Consider the following 22,120-nt stretch of genomic DNA (forward strand, 5'->3'; position numbering starts at 1 on the left):
TCAAATAGAGCCAAATAAGAATCTAGGGCAGAGTTAAAGGGCTAGTCAGAGGTTTTACTGGTCCACAACAAGTGCTCTGGCATCATAAATAAATCACAACTGAGGACGGCCCATTCTCTGTTTTTTTCCAGGGATCCAGTAAATTTCGTGAGCAGGCCTGTCCCAAGGACCAGAATGATGTGGAATTATGTGTATGACATGTAAGAAAGTAAATAAAGTTTTATCTATGGTTGATCTGTAACAGCGGTGGGCAAATGGCAGCCTGGGGGCCACACGAGGCCCTCGTCTTAACTCACTGAGGCTCCCAAATACCATGAAGTGATGAGAAGCATTGAAAACATGAGAAATAGAAATATTTTTCTCTAAATATGTGATTACTGATAAATATTAAGTTCTTTTCAGGATATGTGCTCACAGAATTGGTGGTAATTGCTTCATGGAAACTTTTAAATGAATTATGTTTAGCTCATTAAATTAGCCATCTCTATTTGCTCTTAAGATTATAAATATTAAAGTTGGTATAAAAATCAGCCTGAAAGCATTTTATTCTTTCTTTTATTTTATTAAATTATAAATGGTTATAGTGGTTAAACTGAGTATATTTTAGAAATGTGAATCAATTTGGCATCGAGAGAATCTGGGAAATACCCCCGTCTGGTGGCCAAAGTTGCGCAATCCCTGATCTAGTATACAACTGATGCTGACTCTCTTAAACTCTCTTAAACTGTTTTTTGTTTGTTTGTTTGTTTTTAGAAATTAATAATTACCTTTATGCTTAGTACAATATATTATTTCTAATTTAAGAGAACAACAATCAGTTTTCACACTTGTTACACATATATACAAAATAAACACAAGACTGGATCAACAACAACAACAACAGTGCAGGATTTCCCGGAGACAAAATTAAAATAATCACACCACCATCAACATGGATATAAAAATGGCTACTTTCTTTAATGAAAAAGAATCAAATATTTTACACAGTCAAAAATATATTCAATTTTTAATGTTTGTGTATTTATCATATATACAAATGAAATCAATTGTTTCAATTTACCTTTAAAAATGTAAAAGGATTGTTTATCGTTAGAAAAGTATGATTTATGTGTAGATGATTTGCTTGTAATAGCACCCGGTTCATGGCAGGCTTTATAGTATAATGATAAAGCGAATAATTTACTTTGGAATATAAAAAGAAATCCAAAATACACATTTTTAAAAGAAATTCTAAAACCAAAAAATTCTATATTTTCAAAAAGGTGTGCAAACATCTTGCCAAAAGAATCAGGAGTCAGGAAAAGTCTAAAATATGGGATTTATATTGACAAAATGAGCAGAACCTTTTTTTCTTTGTGAGAATAATTTGTAGGTCTTAAACGACTGATTATTTAAAAAATACATCTCTAATCTTATTTTGTTGAGTCTAGAATAATTTGTTTTTGTTTGTTCATGTCTGACGCTTCTTCCTGTATGTGAGTTGTAGATCTACTAAAAGCAGCCGCTAGGTGGCAGTCATCACAAACAGAGCACAGGAAGCACCGCTGCAGCTCACAGCGAAGGAAGGCGGAAGTAAACATGGCTCAGGAAGAAAGCATGGCGGTCCCGGACTTTCTCAGGAAAGCGGAGTTAGTGAAACAAGGGGCAGAAGCGAGGGTTTATCGGGCGAAGTTTCTGGGAAAGCAGAGTATCGTTAAAGAGAGGTTCCCTAAACGGTACAGACACCCGGTGCTGGACGAGAAGCTGACACACCGGAGGACGGTGCAGGAGGTCCGCTCCATACTGCGCTGCCGCAAAGCAGGCAAGTTTGACAGCAGAGAGCCAGCTCTGTTAACCGCAGACAGCTGGAGAAACTTTTACTGATTAAAGAGGCTGTGACCGTTAAGATCTGTCATGTCGGCAAACCTCACATATCGTCAACATTGCTAATCTAGCTTTTTTAAAGAATAAACGTAGACTTTTGTCACTGCGCCCTGCAGAATCACCAAATCTGTATCATTCCTCCGCTTAAAATAGTCCAAACAAATCCATGGTGTCCTTCTGTATTTTTAGTTAAACACTTTAAAGAGCAATGATTGAAATACTTTGAATTTTCAAGTCTAGCCCAAGTATGTTTTGCTTTTGTCACAGCGTATGGAGATAAAACTGATATGTATGTAAAAATAAATGCATTTAAGGGAATTATTTTGGTTGTTTCCTGCATTTTTTGTGGAATTTTTGGGAATGCAAAGCTTTCGGGATTTGCTTTTACATTTTAGGAAGAATTTGTTTTTAAATTTGTGTAATATTCTTTAAAAAAATCAAGAATTTACAATGAAATTTTGGGTACATTTTTTTTCATTGGTATCTTTGGAGTTATGATAAAGTTTTGCTGATGCATTTGGGAACTAGCCTATTCAAAGACATGTTAGGGTAAGTTAAATAATTTCAAACTTTTTTCCACCATTAATGTGACCTATGACTTGTACAACTCCAGTGAAAAAAACAAACTGAAATCTTTTTAGGGGAAAAATAAAAATAAATAAAAATCCTACTATAACCTGGTTGCATAAATATGCACACCCTTAAACTAATACTTTGTTGCAGCACCTTTGGCTTTACAGCACTCAGTATTTTTGGGTTGGAGTCTATTCTGTCCTACTCTACCAGCATGGCACCTCTTGATGTGGCAATATTAAAAACATAAGTGACTTTAAAAACACTGATTAATTTATAAATATAGTTGTAATTGTAAATCAATATTCTATGGCAATTTCATTTCAAACCAGCAGTTAAAATGCTGCTGTTAGCAACATATGTTTTGTTGAGGCCCCCAGCAAGTTTGTTCATTGTAAGGCTTCTTTAGTTGTACTTTTGTTTCTTCAATGCAAAATTTGAAAAAAATGTTGTCCTTACCAAGGTTGTCATAGTTAACTAAAACTAACTAAATAAGTAAAACTAAAATTAAAAAAAAAACATTTTAGTTAACTGAAACTAAATAAAACATAAGCTTTACAAAAAAAGCTTAAAAAACTAAGTAAAATAAAATAAAAATTGAGACAAAATCTCCTTAGTTTTAGTCTTTGCTCCAACCATACTGACTGGTACCTACACACAAGTCTGGGAAGTGTAAAATTGCCTGATTTGATTAGTTAAGACTTCATGAGGTGGTAGTTTTATGTCTGGAGTTGTATTCAGACATCATTATTAAATAAATAAATGATAGTGAAGAGTAGCCTGTTTTAATATGTTTTTAAAAATGTGTGACGCTCACTCATCCCCTACATCTATCTGTAAAAACTAAAACTAAACACTGATTCTTGGGAATTTGGATAAAGCATGTCCCACAAAGAAAAGTGCTAATTCTGACGGAAATTAAAAAAAATTTTCATAAATGAAAAGAATCAAGGTTATAATCAGGGGATCCTTTGCACATATGTAAGGTTCTTTTATAGGTTTATTTTTATTTTTTATTAATTTAATGATTATATGCTGGCCCATTGCCTACAAAACCAGTTGTCCTTGGATGGGAGATAAACATTTCAACTTGATTAAAAAAACAAAAAGTAATAATTGAATTGAATAATATCTTTACCCAATGAAAGAGTAAATTATAATATGTATTAAAAACTAAAACCATGAGTTTTTAACAATATTTACTATAATTTTGTGGTTGCTCAAAATGTGTCCCACATATTCGTCACCACCGTCAGATATTTATAAAAAGCAATAAAATCAGGCAACTACAAGGTCAGCTACTTTCCTTAGGACCCGGTTTTCAAACCTTCAGCTCTTCTGCATGCTTCAAGATCACTCAAGCTCCTTTAAGTTTGCTATTTTCTCTTAAACTTGTTCATATTTTTGGACACTGCTACTGTCACAACCATAACATGTCAACACCGCCTCTTCTGTATAAAAAATATTTGAATAGATTATGAGATAAATGTTTACTTTTTAAGAAGAGGTCTGAAGTAGCTAGCAACAGAGGGGAAACAAGATGGCTAATGTGAACAACTCATGCATGTCATGTGAAAGAGTAGGTTTTTAGTCACCACCGACAGGTTTTCTGTCTGACGGTGGTGACAAAAACCTCCAAATGGTTCTAAATGGAGGCTAGAATATAATTGTTGACCACAATAAATACCAATATGATCTGTAATGTTTCATTAACCTCTTTTTTATCTTTATTTATGTAATTCCTCCTATATTTCTTCTATAACGTCCATCCTAGGGGATGAGGTGTGTCTTCCCTCTCTCACTTCACTATTATGCCATGTTCATTTGGTTTATGTCATTTGGGATGCACCTACTACCTACCTACATAGCACATAGTATACAGCATCCCTGTTAGGCTATGCAACAACATTTAACCAAATCTAACATTCACTGTAAGTTTACAGAAGAATGTAATGTATTATTTTATGAGTAGGGGGCACTAGATGACAGTTTAAGATGATGTCAGTGATGCATTGTACATTATTCCTACTGGTAATGACTTTATTTTTCACTATGGTGATTTGATATTTGATTATATGGAGATGGGGTACTTTTAATAAAGATATTGCTTCATTGTACATTATATTCCTTGAAAAATGTTTATCACAGTGCTCAGGATTGTTATTTTTTGGACCAAATAGTTGAATAAAGTTGTTCAGCAAGAAGCCATTGACTTGAGTGGTATACATTTCAGAATTGTATGTTGTAATGAGGCCACTGTCACCACAGTCAGATTAGTGTCACCACCCTCAGAGGGAGTTATAATTGTTTTAAATGAAAATGCTTACAATATGTTTTTTCAGTGCTATTGAGTAATTGAAGTAATAGTCTCTTTTAATACTAAAATATGTTTATTGAATAAAAAAGCATTACTTTTTCTATTTAGACTGAAAGTAAACGTTGTATGATGTTAGATCTTTTAAAGTAGTACACGTGAAACAGTATAAAAAATGAACAAACGTGAATATTCAACATTTAACAGCATATATGTGTACTAAGAATCCCAGATAATGATTTAAAAACTCTAAATACATATTAGACCAATTAAATAAAAAATAGTTTGCTTTTTATTGTGTCTGACGGTGTTAACAAAAGCAAAGTAATAACTGGAAAAACGCCTATGTTATAACAAAAATACAAAATCAGGAGGTTGCACCGATACATTGCTGAACAGACAAGACCTTGGTCTATAATGATATACCTTCAGATTTTGTAATTTGACTTACTTTTTATTTTCAAGATTAAAACCTGTTTTATCCAAATTCTCAATAAAAACTAAACTAAAACAAAGCATTTTTGCAAAATAGAAATTCAACTAAAATTACAAACCAGCAGTCAAAACTACTAAAAACTAAACTGAAATCTAACACAGGAAGTGAAAACGAAATAAAAATATAAACTAATGAAAAATCCATAACTATTATAACCTTGGTCCTTCCCTTAAAATACTGGTCTGTGTGTGACACCTGACCCTTCTTTTGCTTTCTTCCTCAGGTATTTCTACTCCTGTCGTCTATTTCGTTGACTACACCTCCCACTGTATCTTCCTAGAAGAAATTGTTGGCTCCATGACGGTGCGGGACCACATTTCATCAGCTCAGCAGTCTGCTTCCTGCTCTGAGACGGAGCTGGAGCAGCTGGCTGAGCGGATGGGACAGATCCTGGCCAAAATGCACGACGAGGACGTCATTCACGGAGACCTGACCACCTCCAACATGCTGCTGAGACGCGGCCCTGAGGACGGGGAGGATGACTTAGTGCTCATTGATTTTGGCTTGAGTTACAACTCTGCTCTGCCGGAGGATAAAGGGGTGGACTTGTACGTGCTGGAGAAGGCTTTCCTCAGTACCCACCCAAATACGGAGTCTCTGTTTGAGAAGCTGCTGAAGAGCTACACCGCTTCATCCAAGAAGTCAGCAGCTGTGATAAAGAAGCTGGACGAGGTTCGGCTAAGAGGGAGGAAGAGGTCGATGGTGGGATGATGAATGATTCAGCAGACAGGGACAAACCTCTTCAGGAAAAAAATGTTTCAAACTTGTTAAATAACAAAGCTGAGAAACAAAATGTTGTATTAAAGACACTGTCAAACTAAATAAATCTTTTGCTACAGATAAATGGACTTTGTCCTGGTGTTATATTTTGGAGCAGCTACTTCATTTTCCTCCTAACTGACCTCACATCCATGAATCCATAAGTTATGATAGCATGAACTAAAAATGTAAAGAAACAAACTGCTGTTACAAAACCCAAAATTCTATTGAACCAGATAGAGTAAGCATGCATTAATATTATTTTTTAGAGCAAAATGTGGCCCATAGCAGAAACTCAGGCTGAATTTGGTAGTTTTTCATATGATATGAGCAACTGTGACTTAGTAGGCAGAGTCGGTCGTCTTGTCATCAGAAGGTTGTAGGTTCGATCCCCAGCTCCTGCAGTCACGTTGTTTATCTAGTGTTGTACTCAAGACCACACTATCCGAGACCAAGAGAAGACCAAGCCTTTTGTGGACTGAGACCAGCTGAGACAAGACCAAGACTATAAGAATCAATTTTAAAAACCATGACAAGTTTGAACAGTTAAAGAGCATTCTGTCTTTAATTTTCCTATTATAAATTTGACGGATAAAAACAAGGTGTCTGCAACTCTTTCAAAGCACATCATGCAAAAATCTTAAATCTTAACATATTTGTTCAACTAACTTCTTGTAAAAATAAATCCTTGCATGTATTTAAAAGCCACTGATAAGTCTGGAATTATTTTGAATATCTGAAAATGAGATGTTTGTCTAGATTTGTCAGGTGAATGAGTCCTAAAGTAAGTGTTCAGAGGTATTTCTGACTAGAAATAAGATGGACTGATGTCTGAGTTTTTGCAGGTGTAGCTATTTGTTGTTTAGTAAGTGCTTCTCCTTTTTATCACATTAATGAAGTTGGAGAATAGCAGATCAGCGCTGGTCCTGACTGGTTTTCATGGAAAATCCTGAGTCTGGTCCGTTTGAAGTAAAAATGCTCTTGAGTCCGAGACAAGACCAATCCATTCAAAATGTGGTCTTCAGACCAATCTAAAGACCAAGACCATTCTGGAGTACTACAACACTACGTGTATCCTCGGGCAAGACATGTAACCCCAATTTTCTCCCATTGCTCCTGCAGTGGTGTGTAAATGGGTGTAAAAACGCATTAATAAGATTAGATAATACTGATAATTCTCCATAGCAACCTCTGCCATCAACGAATGAATGTGTGAGAAAATAACTGTGAATAGGTAGGTATGACCTGCGGTGTTAAAGCACTTTGAGTAGCCAGACAGCAAGAGAAGTGCTATAAAAGCTCAAGTCCATTTACCATTGACTTTGCAATAAAATGAAAGCTTTAATGCAAAAATTTAAACCTATTTGACTCCTCGTCAAACATCTCATTGCATTCATTCTTACCCACATTCACCTGATAAAAGTCTTATTTCAAGATAATGATGGGTATATTGAAAATGGTTACTGGGGTGCGTAGATGGTCAAGTGGTCTAATGCGTGCACCATGTACGCGGGCGGCCTGAATCCGGCCTGTGGCCCTTTGCTGCATGTCTCTCGTCACTCTCATCCCTGTTTCTGAGTCTATCCACTGTCCTCCTCTATCTAATAAAGGCCCAAATGTAAATCTTTAAAATAATAATAAAAACAATGTTATTATTTCTAAGCACATTTAAGATGGTGTTTACAAAGTGCTTTAACAGACAGCAAAGGCAGGAACTCAGGGAATAATAATGTAACAGGATCAAACAGAGAAGATCTTAAAAAGGCAAACAAGAAAGCAAAATCAAAAATGTAAGATCAAAAGTCAGGGAAAAAATTTGAAAAAGACACGATAACTTGAGAAACAGTGTTTTTCCTTCTAGATATAAGAAAATCATATAAGACACAATATGGTATATTGAGTGGGGTTAATATTTATACATCCACTTATTTTGCATATTTTTATTTAATTGATTTAACTCTGTTTTCATTTTGACATTAAATAAGTTTTTTGTAACATGAAAAAGTTGTCAAATTTTTGCTGCAAATGTCAAAAAGCTTGATTGATAGCAATCATATACCTGATTGTCACCATTGGAGACGATCTTAATGCAGAGAGACATTGAGATGAGTTTCTGCAACCAGTGGCAACCCCATATCTCCACAGCCTGGGACTGAACTCTATCCTCCAAGATGACAACACTCGCCCCCACAGAGCAGAGTTTGTCAGAGACTACCTCCAGAATTTGGGAGTGGAGAGGATGGAATGTCCTGCCAGCAGTCCTGACCTTAACCCCACTGAACACTTGTGTGCTGTTCATGCCAGAGCAACCAACACAACCACACTGGCTGACTTGTGACAAATGCTGATTGAATAATAGGATGCCATCCCACAGCAGTGTGTAACCAGGCTGGAAACAATCCTGCTGCAAGACCAGCTCTGCTGGATTATGGACCTTTAAATGGAAAAGACCCTGTTTACTAGGTTTAAAGAAAAAAAGACCAAATCATGGAGCAGGTTAATCATGCAACTGAGCTGCTTTGCTATCAAGTGGCCAAATATTTAGTAAATCGTAAACCAAAGGCAGATGTTTTGATTATGAGTCACAGGAAGCATTTTATTAAACGGGTGACTTTCACCATATTAAAGAAACGCAGCATGTGGAATGATTCATCCCAGGCCTAAATGCATATAAATATGACAGGATTATTTCTCTGAGTAATGCAGACACATTATGACACGTGTGAACAGGAGATAAAGACTCTCTGAAGTGAGTCATGCAGTGCAGCTATTTCTGCAGGTAGGCTGTTTCCAGAGGTCAGAGTCCAGGAGGAGGTGCAACAAAAGAGCACAAGATGTTTGAGTAATGAATAGCAAAGCTTTGAACTCTGCCTGTTCAGTGATTCCACTGCCATGTGTATCAGTAGAACTTCAGCTTTCTTTCACTTCAACATGTAAGAAAACCGTGACCTCTGGGCCTTAATGGAGTTGCTTCAGAATACAAAAGTCGTGATTCGAGTCATGCTAATTATTTTGATCTTACACGGTAAGTCTTATGCATGCTTTGTTTAACCATACAGCTACATAGTTCTGTGTTTTTCTTTTGCATTCTTACTGCCTTGTGGTTTCAAACTCTATATCCCTCATGCACTCTGGTCATTCCTCCCATGCTTCCAGGTTCCTCAGCCTACAGCCCACAGGAGCTCAGTGTCTTGGTGGGAACAGACGTGACTCTCGGCTGCGTCTTTGATAAACTATCCAAGCAGGTGGAGTGGAGCGCCCTAACCGTTGAGTGGAACGTGGTGGATAAACATGGAGGGAAGAGAACTGTGTACACGTTTGTGGACGGTGTAGCACACATAAACAGAGACGGCTCAGAGGTGGATGAAGAGCGGTTGCTGCGTAGTGATGCATCTCTGAAGCTTTGTAATGTGACTGTGGGGGATGAAGGCCTTTACACATGTCGGATCATCCAACCTGTTGTCTACACAGAGACCATTTCTGTGGAAGTGCTGGGTATGCTTCTGTTTCTCTGCTTATCTGTGATAAATACTCTGCAACAAGATTAACAGCATACTCAATATTTCATACGGATCTATGAACAATAACAGGGTTAGCAACAGAGGTGGAACAGTACTCACATTCTGTATTTACATAGAAGCATATATACTTGTGTTGGACTCTGGCAAAAGTAGAAATACTGATTCAGCTATTTTCACTGAAACAAAGTATCTCTTTTGATAATTCTGCAAAATGAAAATAGGAAGTTTTTCTCTTTTGGACCTGCATGGAGCTGGTTAGGGTTGCCAACTTTTTCAGTGCCAGATAAGCCAGAGTTGGAAAAAGTACCAGAGTATCATACTCAATTAAAAGTACATTTAAATTAAAGCAACAGTACTGGTCTATAAATCTACTCAAGTAAAAGTAAAAAGTAAGCCATTTTAAATGTACTCAAAGTACTGAGTAGCTACTTTTGGTACTCAAGGGGCTTTCACATTGACAGGCCCTCGCACCCCCGCACATGTCAAGAGGAGTTTTTGTAGATCTGGTGATGATCCACATGCAGATCAAGAATAATAAACCCAGGTCGAAAGGTGTGCAAGGGCAGAATAAAGGACAAAATCAAAATTCAGAGGAGGAAATTATCAGTTAGCAGAAGGGGGCGCTGTGATATAGTGATGAAATTGATGCATAAATGAATTCAGAGTCAAAGTGTGGGCATCCCTGTTAAGTTTGGTGATGACTGACACTGGCACTGTAGAGTTACATAGAATCAAAATAGTTGGCACGCTTCAAAAAATAGGGAAAAAAGGTTTTCCAACTTTGAGCCCTGTTCACAACCCAGTCCTATTGTGAAAACGCACAGTTTGCACAACTTTAGACCTCCATCTTGTCTAGAACAAGCACACAAAATTTGGAGACAATCTGATGAAAACTGTAGGTGCAGACCCTTCAGATGTGACAGCAGTGATGCTGCCAAAAACAGCCAATAACGACCAAAATATGACCTTTAAAGGTCACATATTTTACAAGTATATTTTTTTTCTCAGAGGTCCCCAAAACATGCCTGGATGATGCATTGATTTTTCTGATTTCTGGGAGGATTGTGGACAGGCCAGGGGCACAACTTTTGTTAGAAATGCCAGATAAAGTGTTTTTTTGCATAATATGTGACTTTTAATTGTTTTAATGCATTTCCTGTACATATTAGAGGACGATCCTTGGTGGCTTTTTATTTTGTCTACATACTATGGTTACCGATGTTTATGCATGTTGCTCTTACCCAGTCCTATATGTCACACTTGGGGCACTGTGGGGCCCATGTGCAATGGACCTGCACAATTCCACCACATCACAAAAATTTCCCCTTGGGAACAATTTTCTGGATGTTTTTTTTTAGACTTTTTAGACACGTCAAGGTCCCCAAAACAAGCCACAAAGTGCCAAAAAAAATAACATCTAAGAATGCCCAAGCATCTGTACCAATACACACAAGAGGAGTAATTGCCTTATTGATTTTTGGAGCATATACCTACTGTAAGGAAAGCATTGTTGGTTGGTGTATCCATGCCAGGACCTGCAACAAACAGTCAGCAGCAAAAGCTGATTTGATCGTGGACCGGGAAGCAAATGTTAGCCATTGGTACTGATAATATCAGAATCTTTCACTGATAAATTATAAATTCCAATGTCTCCACCAAAATAAAAACACACCAGCTGCTGATGTGAAAAGTGAAATTAAATCTACTCTTCTGATCTCTCCCAGCTCAGCCTTCAGTGTTGCTACCAGAGACGGCAGCAGTGTCAGAGGGGCAGGAGAAGACGATACAGTGTAACATCACAGGTTACTATCCAGACAAGCTGGATGTGACGTGGCACATCCAAAATGGCTCCAACACCATCCTCGCTGGTGTGAACCAACTCTTCAGTGTCTGCACAAATATGGCCATTCACAATCCAGATGGCACTTTTAGCATACGCAGCGGGATCACGGTGCACTCTGCAGCAGTGAAGGGTGGAGAAATACACCTCATCTGCAGGGTGGAGCATCAGACCTTCAGCGAGGCGTACATCAGATCTGTAACAGTCACTGTTCAAGGTAAGATGACAGTTTTCATATTTAAACTCTTATTCGTCTTCTCTGATTAATCCATCATCTATTAATTTGAAGTTTGCATGGTGGTGCAGTGGTTAGATCTGTAATCTCACTACAAAAGGGTTCATGGTTCTAACCCTGGTTAGAACAATTAAAATAATATGTTAATATAAAATATATGATTGCATAAAGATTCACCCCCTTTAAAGTGACTGACATAATTTAACAAAAGTCCAGCCAATCGGTGTTACTAGTCCCATGATTAGTAAAATGGGGATCACCTCAGTGCAGTGAATGTGCCTCAAGTCATTTTAATATAAATACACTCAAGTCTGGAAGGTCCAGTCACTGGTTAATCAGTATGCCTGGCTACCATTACACCATGATGACAAAAGAACACTCCAAGCAACTCAGGGAAAAGGTTATTGAAAAGTACAAGTCAGTGGATGGAGACAAAAAATTACAAAGCACTGGACATCCCCCAGAGTTCAGTTAAATCCATCATCATGAAATGGAAGGAATACAGCACATGGGTAAATCTGCCTAGATCCGGCCGTCCTCACTAACTGAGTGACCGTGCAAGAAGGAGACTAGTGAGAGAAGCCACCAAGGCACCTATGATTACTCTGAAGGTGTTAACAGCTTCAGCAGCTGAGATGGGAGAGAAATCTGCATGCAACAACTGTTGAGATCAGTTCCAGTTAAATCCGGACTAGAGTTCGCCAAAAGGCATGTGGGAGACTCCATGGTCAAGTGAAAGAAAGCTCTTTGGTCTTATGAGACTAAAATGGTGCTTTTTGACCATCAGACAAGACGCCAAACACTGCACATCACCACAAACACACCATCCCCACTATGAAGCACAATGGTGGCAGCATCATGCTGTGGGGATGCTTCTCAGCAGCCAGCCCAGAAAGGTTTGTTAATCCTGGAAGACAGTCTTACTCAGTCTGCAAGAGAAATACAACTTAGGAAGATTTTGTTTTTTTCCAGCAAGACAATGACTCAAAGCATGCAGTGAGAGCTACACAGAAATGGTTTAAAGACAACAAGGTTAATGTTCTGGAGTGCCCAGACCTCATTTCAATAGAGTTTTTGTGGCTGGTATGGCCTTAACTGGTATGTTATTTAAAAAGTCTATTTTATATTGATATGAATATGGTGTGCCTTGAGATTTTGGCTTAACCTTAGGTGTGCCTTGGCCAAAAAAAGTTTAGAAACCATTAGGGAACAGCGCAGCATTAAACCACATGAGTAAAAGAGCTGGTTATCAGAATAGTGATGAACTACTTAAATATGAAAGAGCTCTGAAAGGGTTAGAGTCTCTTTCCAGCACTTTTTAGTATTTTATTTAATGGCTCATTAAATGGAAGAATTTTGTAACTGAACATGGCTTGCAGATTCAGAAAGATATCGTCAATTCACAGAAACCATCAATTTATTTATTCACAAAGTGTTGTGGATTCTGAGTTATACATTTTCAAATATGTGACCTCAGTTCTTTTCCTTACAGCTCAGTCGTTACCCTCCTCTGTTGTTGGTGTGCTCATCGGCCTCGGAAGTTTCATGATCTTTGGGATAATCGTCACTCTTATTGGAGTCTGTCTGATGATCGTCAGGCATCTCTCCAAAGGCACGTATCAGTCTGAATAAAGTGCATTTTTAACCTAAAAGAATTTAGATATATAACAAAAGATTTTATTGTTTGAAATGAAATATTTCTACTGCTCTGGCTTCTGGAGAAGGTGAATGCACTATCAGTATTTATGACCACACTGTAAGGTCACAGAGGCCAAGGAGAAATACTTAGCTTTGGGGCTCCTGGGTGTTTTGCAGGGGTTCTAATGGGACCAGGAAAGGGGCTCTATCTCTGTCTCCTCCAGAACTTTCTACTCTGATTTAATCCACTGGGAAAAAAAACTTGTTGAAATCTAAAGTTTGTCCAGCAGCATGGAGGATGTCACCTCTTTTAAGATGTAGGATGGAAAGATGAAGTGTAGTGTGCACTGATAATCCAAAGATGCAGATTTAAGGTTACTGTTGTGTTTGAGAGATGGAAGCTTCAAGTGCAGGAGAAAACATCATTAAAGCAGGAGGCTCCACCTTGTGGCACTATTTGGTACTACAATCACATTCTGACCTACACTGGGTTTAAGCAAAAAAAAAAAAAAAAAAAAAAAAAATCTGATGTACATTTTCCTTTGTAGCGTATTCTATGTTTGCTTTATTTGGGGCACCACCTTCTAAGACAGTGATTCTCAACCTTGGGGTTGGGACCCCCTTGGGGGTCACCAGACACTGAGAGAAGTCACCAGATGACTTAAAAAAAACCCAACAACAACAATATTTTCTAGACTAGTCTGATGACTCTTTACACAAACTTTACCAAATGTTTACCCTTTTTCATCACATTTTAACACTAATTTTGCCAGTTTTAGCACATTGTTGCGACTTTAACCTCATTTTTGTCAATTTTGAACCCTTTCCACCACTTTTTTTCTGCCTGTTTTTGCCACTGCTAAACTAATTCTTACCCTTCTATTGTCGACTCATTATCAACATTATTAACCACTTTTTACATATCTTTATGCCTTTTTTAACCACAGTAAACCCATTTTTGCCAGAGAATATTGTTTTTTTCATCCCAGTCCATCTAATTTCCAACAAATTATTGCACTTTAAAGCCATTTCAGACACTTTTCAAACCCCTTTTACCACTTTTTGTTCCCATTTTTGCCACTTCTCAGTTTGCGTTATTTTTTTGCCACTTTTATCTTATTTTTGCCCCTTTTAACCCATTTATGTTCTTTAAAAATCCAATTTCACCACCTTTTCTACCATCTTTTGCTATTACTAACCAATGTTAGCAATTCTAACCCATTTTGGGGCCAGAATTTTCCACAGGCTGGAGTTGACACCCCTGTTATACAGGGTCAAAAACCTCCTCTGGTGCCTGATCCATGTTATATTTAAGCAAAGTACTATGTCAGACCAAAGGAGACTGTGTTAAAAAGCTAGAAAAAAGAGCTCTGATATGCCACTTTAAGGAAGTTTCAGCTACTTTATTAACTGTGTTATATTAGTTTGTGTAAGTAGTGTATAGTCTGTGTAAGTGGGTTTTTGGTAAATGAAGCCAACTGGTCTTAATTTTTCTGATGCATCTCTACATCTCTCAACAGATCCGCCGAGCGTTTCTCAAATCACACCCAACATCATCTATGCAGAGGTCCCGACACAGCTTCAGTGCACCATCCGAGGAGAGAAAAAACAGGGTCTCAAAGTGAAATGGTTTCAGTTGAGAAGTATTACAGAGTCAGATGTCCTATCAGAATCTGCTCCTCTGCTGGTCTCTGATGACCTGAGCCACAGAGCTTCTCTGAAGTCAGACGGCCAAAATCACATATCTGTCCTGCCTGTTTGTCTGAGTGTGACTGAGGATAAGACCACATACCAGTGTGAGGTCCAATGCAGAGACAAGACCATCAGGAGAGAGACCACAGTCGAGGTGAAAGGTGAGTAACTGTAGCTGTGGTGGAGGTCAAAGGCTGAAATACTTTACATTTAAAGGACCAGCTTGTGAATAGAAAACACAGAAAACTCCCAAAACAACATGAAGTCATGTTAAAATTGATTGATATCCATCTCATGAGACCTAAGCCTGTTTGTATTTGTATTAGGCAGTGATGTATATGGTCTGAACTTTTTTTTATATTTGTCTTTTGTAAATGACTTGCATGATTAACGTGACTGCCCTCTCTTATCTCTCCACCTGCTGCCCAGTCGAGCCATCTCTCCTCCAGATCTCCAGCATCCCTCAGATCCCAAGGGTGGAGAAACAGCTGGTCCTCTGCTGTCGGGTGGAGAACTTCTATCCCCCAGATGTGGATCTGGTGTGGTCTAGGGACGACAGTGAGAAGGTCAGCCACATCACACACTTTGGACCTTTCTCCTCCCAAAACCACCTGTACAGCGTGTGGAGTAAGATCGAGCTGCTGATGGCCAGAGAGGACGAGAGAGTGGTCTACACCTGCAGAGTTTACCACACCAGCTTCGCTGAACAAGGCTACAAAGATGTCACATACCACATCAACACTAGAGGTAAATTAATTTGAAAATCCCATTAAATCTGGAGCAACATTACATTTTAAGGTCACGAGCTCTGGGTCTATACACCGGTTAGCTCAAGACAAATAGGGACCTTTTTTTGGAAGAGTATCGACATATAGAGCAAACTCTGATCCAAACACAATTAATCATTATTATTGTTTTAAATACGAAGTATATAAACTCCACCACTAGGCTTTCAATCAAAGTAAAAACAATATATGGTGTTGGAAAAAACTGGGCACGAGTTCCTTGATTCAGTGAATTAAGTGTTATGAATCAGTGTAATGCTATTACCATATTATCTCATCACATGCATCATTAATACTGACACCAGCTAACGCTTATTCTTAGTGTTAACTTTGAGTGTCAGCACACAGAGAAGCCCTGGTGTGCCAGTTCAACTGGTACTGGAATAATTGGTCCAGGAAGAAGCTTTAGGCCATCAACTACATTTGTACAAGGAACAGATTTTTTCTTGACAGGCTTTGAAAGAGAGAAATATTTTACCACTTCCTGAGGGGAAATTCACAGTTTTACACTCTATTGTTGAACATGCTACACACATAGGCTGAGTTACATGCACAAACACATGCACAGGATCCCCATGGACCAGTGTTAATTTCAGCAGCTATTTTTAATTTGAGTCTTAGTTTTAGTCTTTGAATGAAATGCATTTTAGTTTTAGTCACATTTTAAGCATTTCAATCCGATTTAGTTTTAGTCTAGTTTTAGTTAATGAAAACTCAAAACATTTTAGTCTAGTTTTAGTCCATAAAAAGTCTTTGGCTTAGGATGGAATTTATTTTTCCACATGACAATGACCATGCAGAGAAAGCCACATAAACATGGTTTAAAGATAACAAGGTGAATGTTCTGGAGTGCCTGAGTCATATCCCAGACCTCAATCCAACAGAGAATTTGTCACTTTTCTGGAATCTTACATGTGCATTTTAACACTACGCTGATATGTATGGCTCATGTAACAGTTGTGCACATCTTATACGCTTAGATTCAAGGTTGAAATTGTAAAGTCTTTTCAAAATGTTGCGTGGACAAAGTGTATTAATTACCCACTAATTAATATGCATTTTAAAGCAATGATTTGCGTATTTGAATCAAATTTGAGGCATCATTTCTGGGTCTCGTGATCAATGTTATGTGCTGAAAATACCGGGATAAACTTGTAGTGGTTTAATGGCATGTTTCTTATGTGTGTTTGAACAGGAACTGCTCCTGAGCCAAAGTTCATCGAGTGTGACCCACAGGTGCCTCTGTTAAATAAAGAATGCACTCTGCACCTCTGCGTCGAAGGCTTCTGTCCAGAGGACCTGACTGTGACCTGGACTAAAAACGGACAGGAGGTCATCTCAGGTGTCTTCAACACTCCCCCTAGCCTGAACATTAGCGGCCTCTACTCCATGTTCACTTTTCTCAAATTCACCCCCACTGAGGACGACAAAGAAGCCGACTTCAGGTGTAAGGTGGTCCACAGTGCCCAGAAGGAACCTGGAGAGGAAAGGATCTTCATGCTGCCGATCCTGCAGGTGCCAAATGGTTGCTGAGAGAACTGTTCTGTGTTAATGCAGCAGTTTCTTTGTGTTATGACAAACATGAACAGTTAACTAATGTCATTTCTCAGTCTCTTTAACCAGCAGAGAAGTGAAGTATTGACTAAAAAACTGACAGTGTTATTTACTCTTTTTAAAACTTTGTTTTCTGTCTTTTTTTACATCGTTTAGAATTTAGATATGTTTGTGAAGAGTTCTGATCAAAGTGAAACTGAGTGAAAACAACACACTTTGTGTTTTATGCTCAGTTTTTTTGTTCCGATGGAATTGTTGATTACGGGGCTTTCTAAGCTGCTGCAGAAGATCACAGATTTAAGAGATGTTTTCAGCCTGATGTTCAGAGTTGAGCTGTCTATAACTGTTAGTATTCAGCAAAAATAGAACTAACCAAAACATACATTAATCCAAATAAATTCATACCATCCTCACATGCTGTAATTTTTTTCTGTTTTCTTATTGACAGACAGACATTGACTGACTATACTTGTCTGTCAATAAGAAAACACAGATAAAATATACAATACAGCCAAGCATGAGCTTCAGGTACCATTGTGAGCCATTTTCATTTATGTTTCAGAATTTGCTGCGGGCCAATTAAAATGGCCCAAGGGCTGCATTTGGCCTCTGGGCCATGTTTTTGACACCCTTGATCTAGGGGGACTTGACCCTACAAGTGTAGGCCACTCCAAACAAAATGTTATGCCTGTGCATGTCTGCTTGGCACATAGTGTCCAGATTTCATACCAGGTGTGAGTGTGCTGTGTCTTAGCCGCATCTGTGACAGCCCTGCCTTTCTTCATGTCTTACCTCAATAAATCTTCCCACAATGTACTTTATTCATTGTGTAACCCAACTAAGCCAGGAAAAATTCAAAATAAGAGCACTCTGTACAAACAGCACAAATTAAGCACAGTTTTTATATAATGCTTGATATAAAACTATATTTTTTTAGACATTCAAGTACCAGTTGATAAACTTTTTAAAATGTTGAATGCTGTAATTTTTTTTAATTTTTCACATGAAACATAAAATGCAGTGTGAGTAGTCTTCTGTGATTTCCATTGATTTATAAATAATGATAACGATAAAATAAATAACACCTTTTTGTAAAAATATTTCCCAAATAAATCAAACTCTAAATCAGGGGTCAGGGAACCTTTTTGGTTGAAAGAGATAATATAGAGATAATATGAGTGACACTTGTCAGCACCGTGGACTGCGCCACATTAATAAACATCAACAATCTCGTCTTTTACAACACAAATGAACACTTGAACACTGTAACTTACATTCATTACACGCCAAAATTGTTTAAATCATCATCAGATTTATCAATCATCTGAATGATAATATCGACTTCACAGCAGCAGAGTAGAGAATATCAAGAAAACGTGAGCTTACCTGTTTATTTTGCTCAAACAGCCTTCTATTGATCCCTTGACCTCCTTTCTCGCTTTCTTTACCTGACTCATGCTGTTAAGTGTGAGCTTTTATTAGTTTTTCATGCTGGTGTTTACGTTATCCTTGTTCACATTCTCCACTGACACTACTTTAGTCCAACGTACGCACCACTTTAGAATGAAACTTATCAAACTTGATCCTCTTTTTTCACATGCCAACCTTCCCTCTTGCTGTGCTAAACTAGATTTCAGATATTCAAAACTTATCTTGCATGATGAGCACAAAGCTCCTACTTCAGGTGTCATTTGGGACAAGACCTCGTCCTGACCTTTGTTTCCAACTAGGGCTGTCACGATATCAGATTTTCACTTCACGATTATCGTGGGCAAAAAATGTCATGATAACAATATTATCACGATATCAATAAAAATATAAATAATAATGGGACAATTAATCAGATTTGTCTTTAACTTTATTTATGTTGTGTTCCCGTCTTTTGGCAGATGAATTACGCTCAAAGTACCTGTCTAAAGAGGTACTGCAGTGTCATTGCAGTGTTTTGTCATTGCAGAGGGTCATATTTCTTAAAAAATGCAGAAATATTAATAGTAAGGTTTATATTTATTTTAGGTTTTTTCAGTTTGGCAACAAGAATGAAATTTCCATGTTGTGATCAGCAGGGTTAATCCGTTTATCAAAATCCAAGATATTTCTTTTTACATTCATCAGTTATCAGAGATAACGTACTTTTACCAGAGTTAAAAATTCTGAGCTTTTGAGTAAACATTAGGGGCAAAGACCCCACAAGCCACCCCATGGCTCCACCTCTGATGAACTGATGAACTTATCCACCACACAAGATGTACATTATCATAATGCCAACACAGTGTCAGAAACATAGGGTTATAAACACATTAGGAAATAATTAATTACAGACATATTTCAAGAGCACCTGCAGCAGTTTTTTAATGAGATGTTTCCTGTTAGCTCTACTAAAAGAACGAGTTACATGGCTGTGAATTTAATTTTTGCTTGCACTAAACCTGTTTAAGTCAGTAAACAAAGAACAGTCTAATTTCTTTAAATGCGCACAGAAGCTTTAACGCTCCTCACAGCGCTGCAGACAGGATGAGCGTCTCCACTGCTCTGATGTGCCTCATGACGCACAGGAAGGGACACTGGCACAGAGATTCTGAGCCAACATTCTGTTATTTGAGGGGAAATTCCTTCTATCCATAAAAATTGGCCTCTTTTCATAAAGTGTTTAATTTATGCACAAGGATAAGAACAGAGAGGGACAGAAAAAAAACGAACTCTCAGAGAGAGCTGACGGAGCACTGCGCTCTTTGGCACTCGCGAACAATGATCAGGAAAATAATTCTACCTACGGCTTAAAAACAAAGGATGTAGTCTGTAAATATCACCCTGATGTTACTGTTATCAATATTGTTCAGTTAAATTAGTCCAGGCTGCCAACTGCCTATGTTTTTGGAGCGTTATAGCTGACGAAGATGTGAGACTTTTTTTTCGTGCTTCATTCAGTGAGAAGACTTGGCTTAGAGCAGTGAAAAAACCTTATTTATCAAGGGCAGTGCTTAAGTGAACGCAGTATTATAATTTCTTTAACTGAACACAGCTTCTGAGAGAGATAGAGAGAGAGAGAGCGGCGAAGTGAGGCTGGACGGTTTCAGAACGAGGGATGCAGAGGTTAGAGGAGAGCAGGAGTTGATGATCTGTTACATTGATGGGCTTATTAAAAATGTTCGGGGCTCATGACGGCACTGGAGTGGCACTGGATCATTTACACGATATTATCATATGCACATTTTTAACACAATATTGAAATTTTATTTTTTAATACCACGGTTATCGTCAATACCGGTATACCGCGACAGCCCTATTTCCAACACAGGAAATTGCCAATACATGCTGCGCCACAGAGGCACGTTGTGACGCATATTTAAGTTGATTAAATAGGCCTATTTGTAAAGTTATAAGTCAACGAAAGTGCTACATGTTTTATGGGTAAAATGTACAATATCTCAATATAGCATTGGAAAAAATATTCGTTCAATGTAAAAAAAAGATAAGTTTCCTTTATTTAACATTTCTGGCACAGCTGCAAAGAGCCACCTGGGAGGGGCAAAAGAGCCGCATGCTGCTCCGCAGTCGCGGGTTCCTGACCCCCGCTCGAAATGGAGCATGGGGTCAAACAATTAACCCAAAAACTCAAAGAATGACTGCATTTTAAACAATGTTTTGTATAAAAGCTATGTTACACAACCTGGTACCAGTCCTTATTTATAAAGAATTTATTGTTACTGGTTGCTGAAATTTATGTAGCTACATTTCCTCCTCTCTCTTTCTCTGTGGGTGGAGACTGAATGATGCACAGGGCACTGAACAACATCATCCCCCCTCCCCTCCTGCTTCTCTGTTGTTGCATCTGATTGGATAAAAGCTGTACACACAAACACACGCACCTACTCACACACATCGAGGCAACCACAGCGTGTATGTTGATGAAGAACAGTGTTAAATTTAGCAGCTATTTTTAATTTTAGTCTTTAATTTAAATGCATTTTAGCTGCTGACAACTACTGATGACTTGACGGGTCGTCCCTTTTCATAGTGGAAGATTTTATCACTTCCTCAGGTAATTCTCTTTTGAGAGGCAAAAAAGGCACTTGAAAACCTGGACAAACTCATAAATGGGACAGAGATCTAAACTTCCATGTAATGTTAAACAGTAACAAAGAAACATTTGAGAAGTTCTGTATAGGTGTCTCTATGCTCATCCACAAGTGTTTTTATTTTACATCATTTTGACACATAGAACAGCATTGCATGTTCACTGTCGGCACTAACCGGACATGCCAGATAGACTGTTTCATCCATTGCATGGATGTATTTCACCTTCATCTGGGAAACCTCTCATGCAGAGCATTTGGTAAGGGAAAGACTTTCATAAAATTTTCAGAAGATGATTAGACAGATGTTCTGTCTGTCACATTCATTATGGGAAAAGCCAAGGGAAGCTTTTGGTGTGGCTTTTTGTTCTTGTTTTAATAAAGAAATGTGGTCAAAGTCTGATTAAACAGCTGCTTTTCTGCAGACTGTTTAGTTTAATTAAACATTTTGTACTTAAGTTTTGCAGGTCAGGTTAGTAACTTCTGGCTTCTTGCTCTAACCCTCATCTTAACCCTAACTAGAAGTTAAATTGGTTTTTATTTTGAAAGTACTTGCATGCATTTCTTTCCTGACAGTGATGGTCTGCAGAGCAAGCTTCTGAGAGAGGCTGCTGCAGCTAGAATGTTGTGAATAGTTCTGCCTCTGTGTTGACCATAACATTTCAAACACTGATATGGATATTATTATTGAGGAGGGTAAAAGAAAGTCAAGGAAATATACTCCTGGTGCCATGTCGCCTTCCTCTTTCCTTGTTCATTTCTCATATCAGTGCA

The 22,120-nt window shown here is 38.0% G+C and overlaps 1 protein-coding gene and 1 gene segment (V, D, J or C); both read left to right on the forward strand.

Moving 5' to 3' along the window:
• Positions 1-1,540: 1,540 nt before the first annotated feature.
• On the forward strand, positions 1,541-6,090 carry tp53rk (TP53 regulating kinase). Its single transcript, XM_041778958.1, has 2 exons — positions 1,541-1,801; positions 5,470-6,090. The coding sequence occupies exons 1-2, from the start codon at positions 1,579-1,581 to the stop codon at positions 5,955-5,957; spliced, it is 711 nt and encodes a 236-aa protein (XP_041634892.1). The 5' UTR covers positions 1,541-1,578; the 3' UTR covers positions 5,958-6,090.
• Positions 6,091-8,889: 2,799 nt separating this feature from the next.
• LOC121506739 lies at positions 8,890-17,798 on the forward strand. The segment is given in 7 exon segments: positions 8,890-9,030; positions 9,162-9,500; positions 11,251-11,583; positions 13,094-13,213; positions 14,760-15,092; positions 15,361-15,678; positions 16,912-17,798. Coding segments are annotated over 7 exon segments (1,845 nt in total).
• The last annotated feature ends 4,322 nt before the right edge of the window (positions 17,799-22,120 follow it).

Source organism: Cheilinus undulatus, linkage group 3, assembly GCF_018320785.1.
Source record: "Cheilinus undulatus linkage group 3, ASM1832078v1, whole genome shotgun sequence".
Lineage (NCBI taxonomy): Eukaryota > Metazoa > Chordata > Actinopteri > Labriformes > Labridae > Cheilinus > Cheilinus undulatus.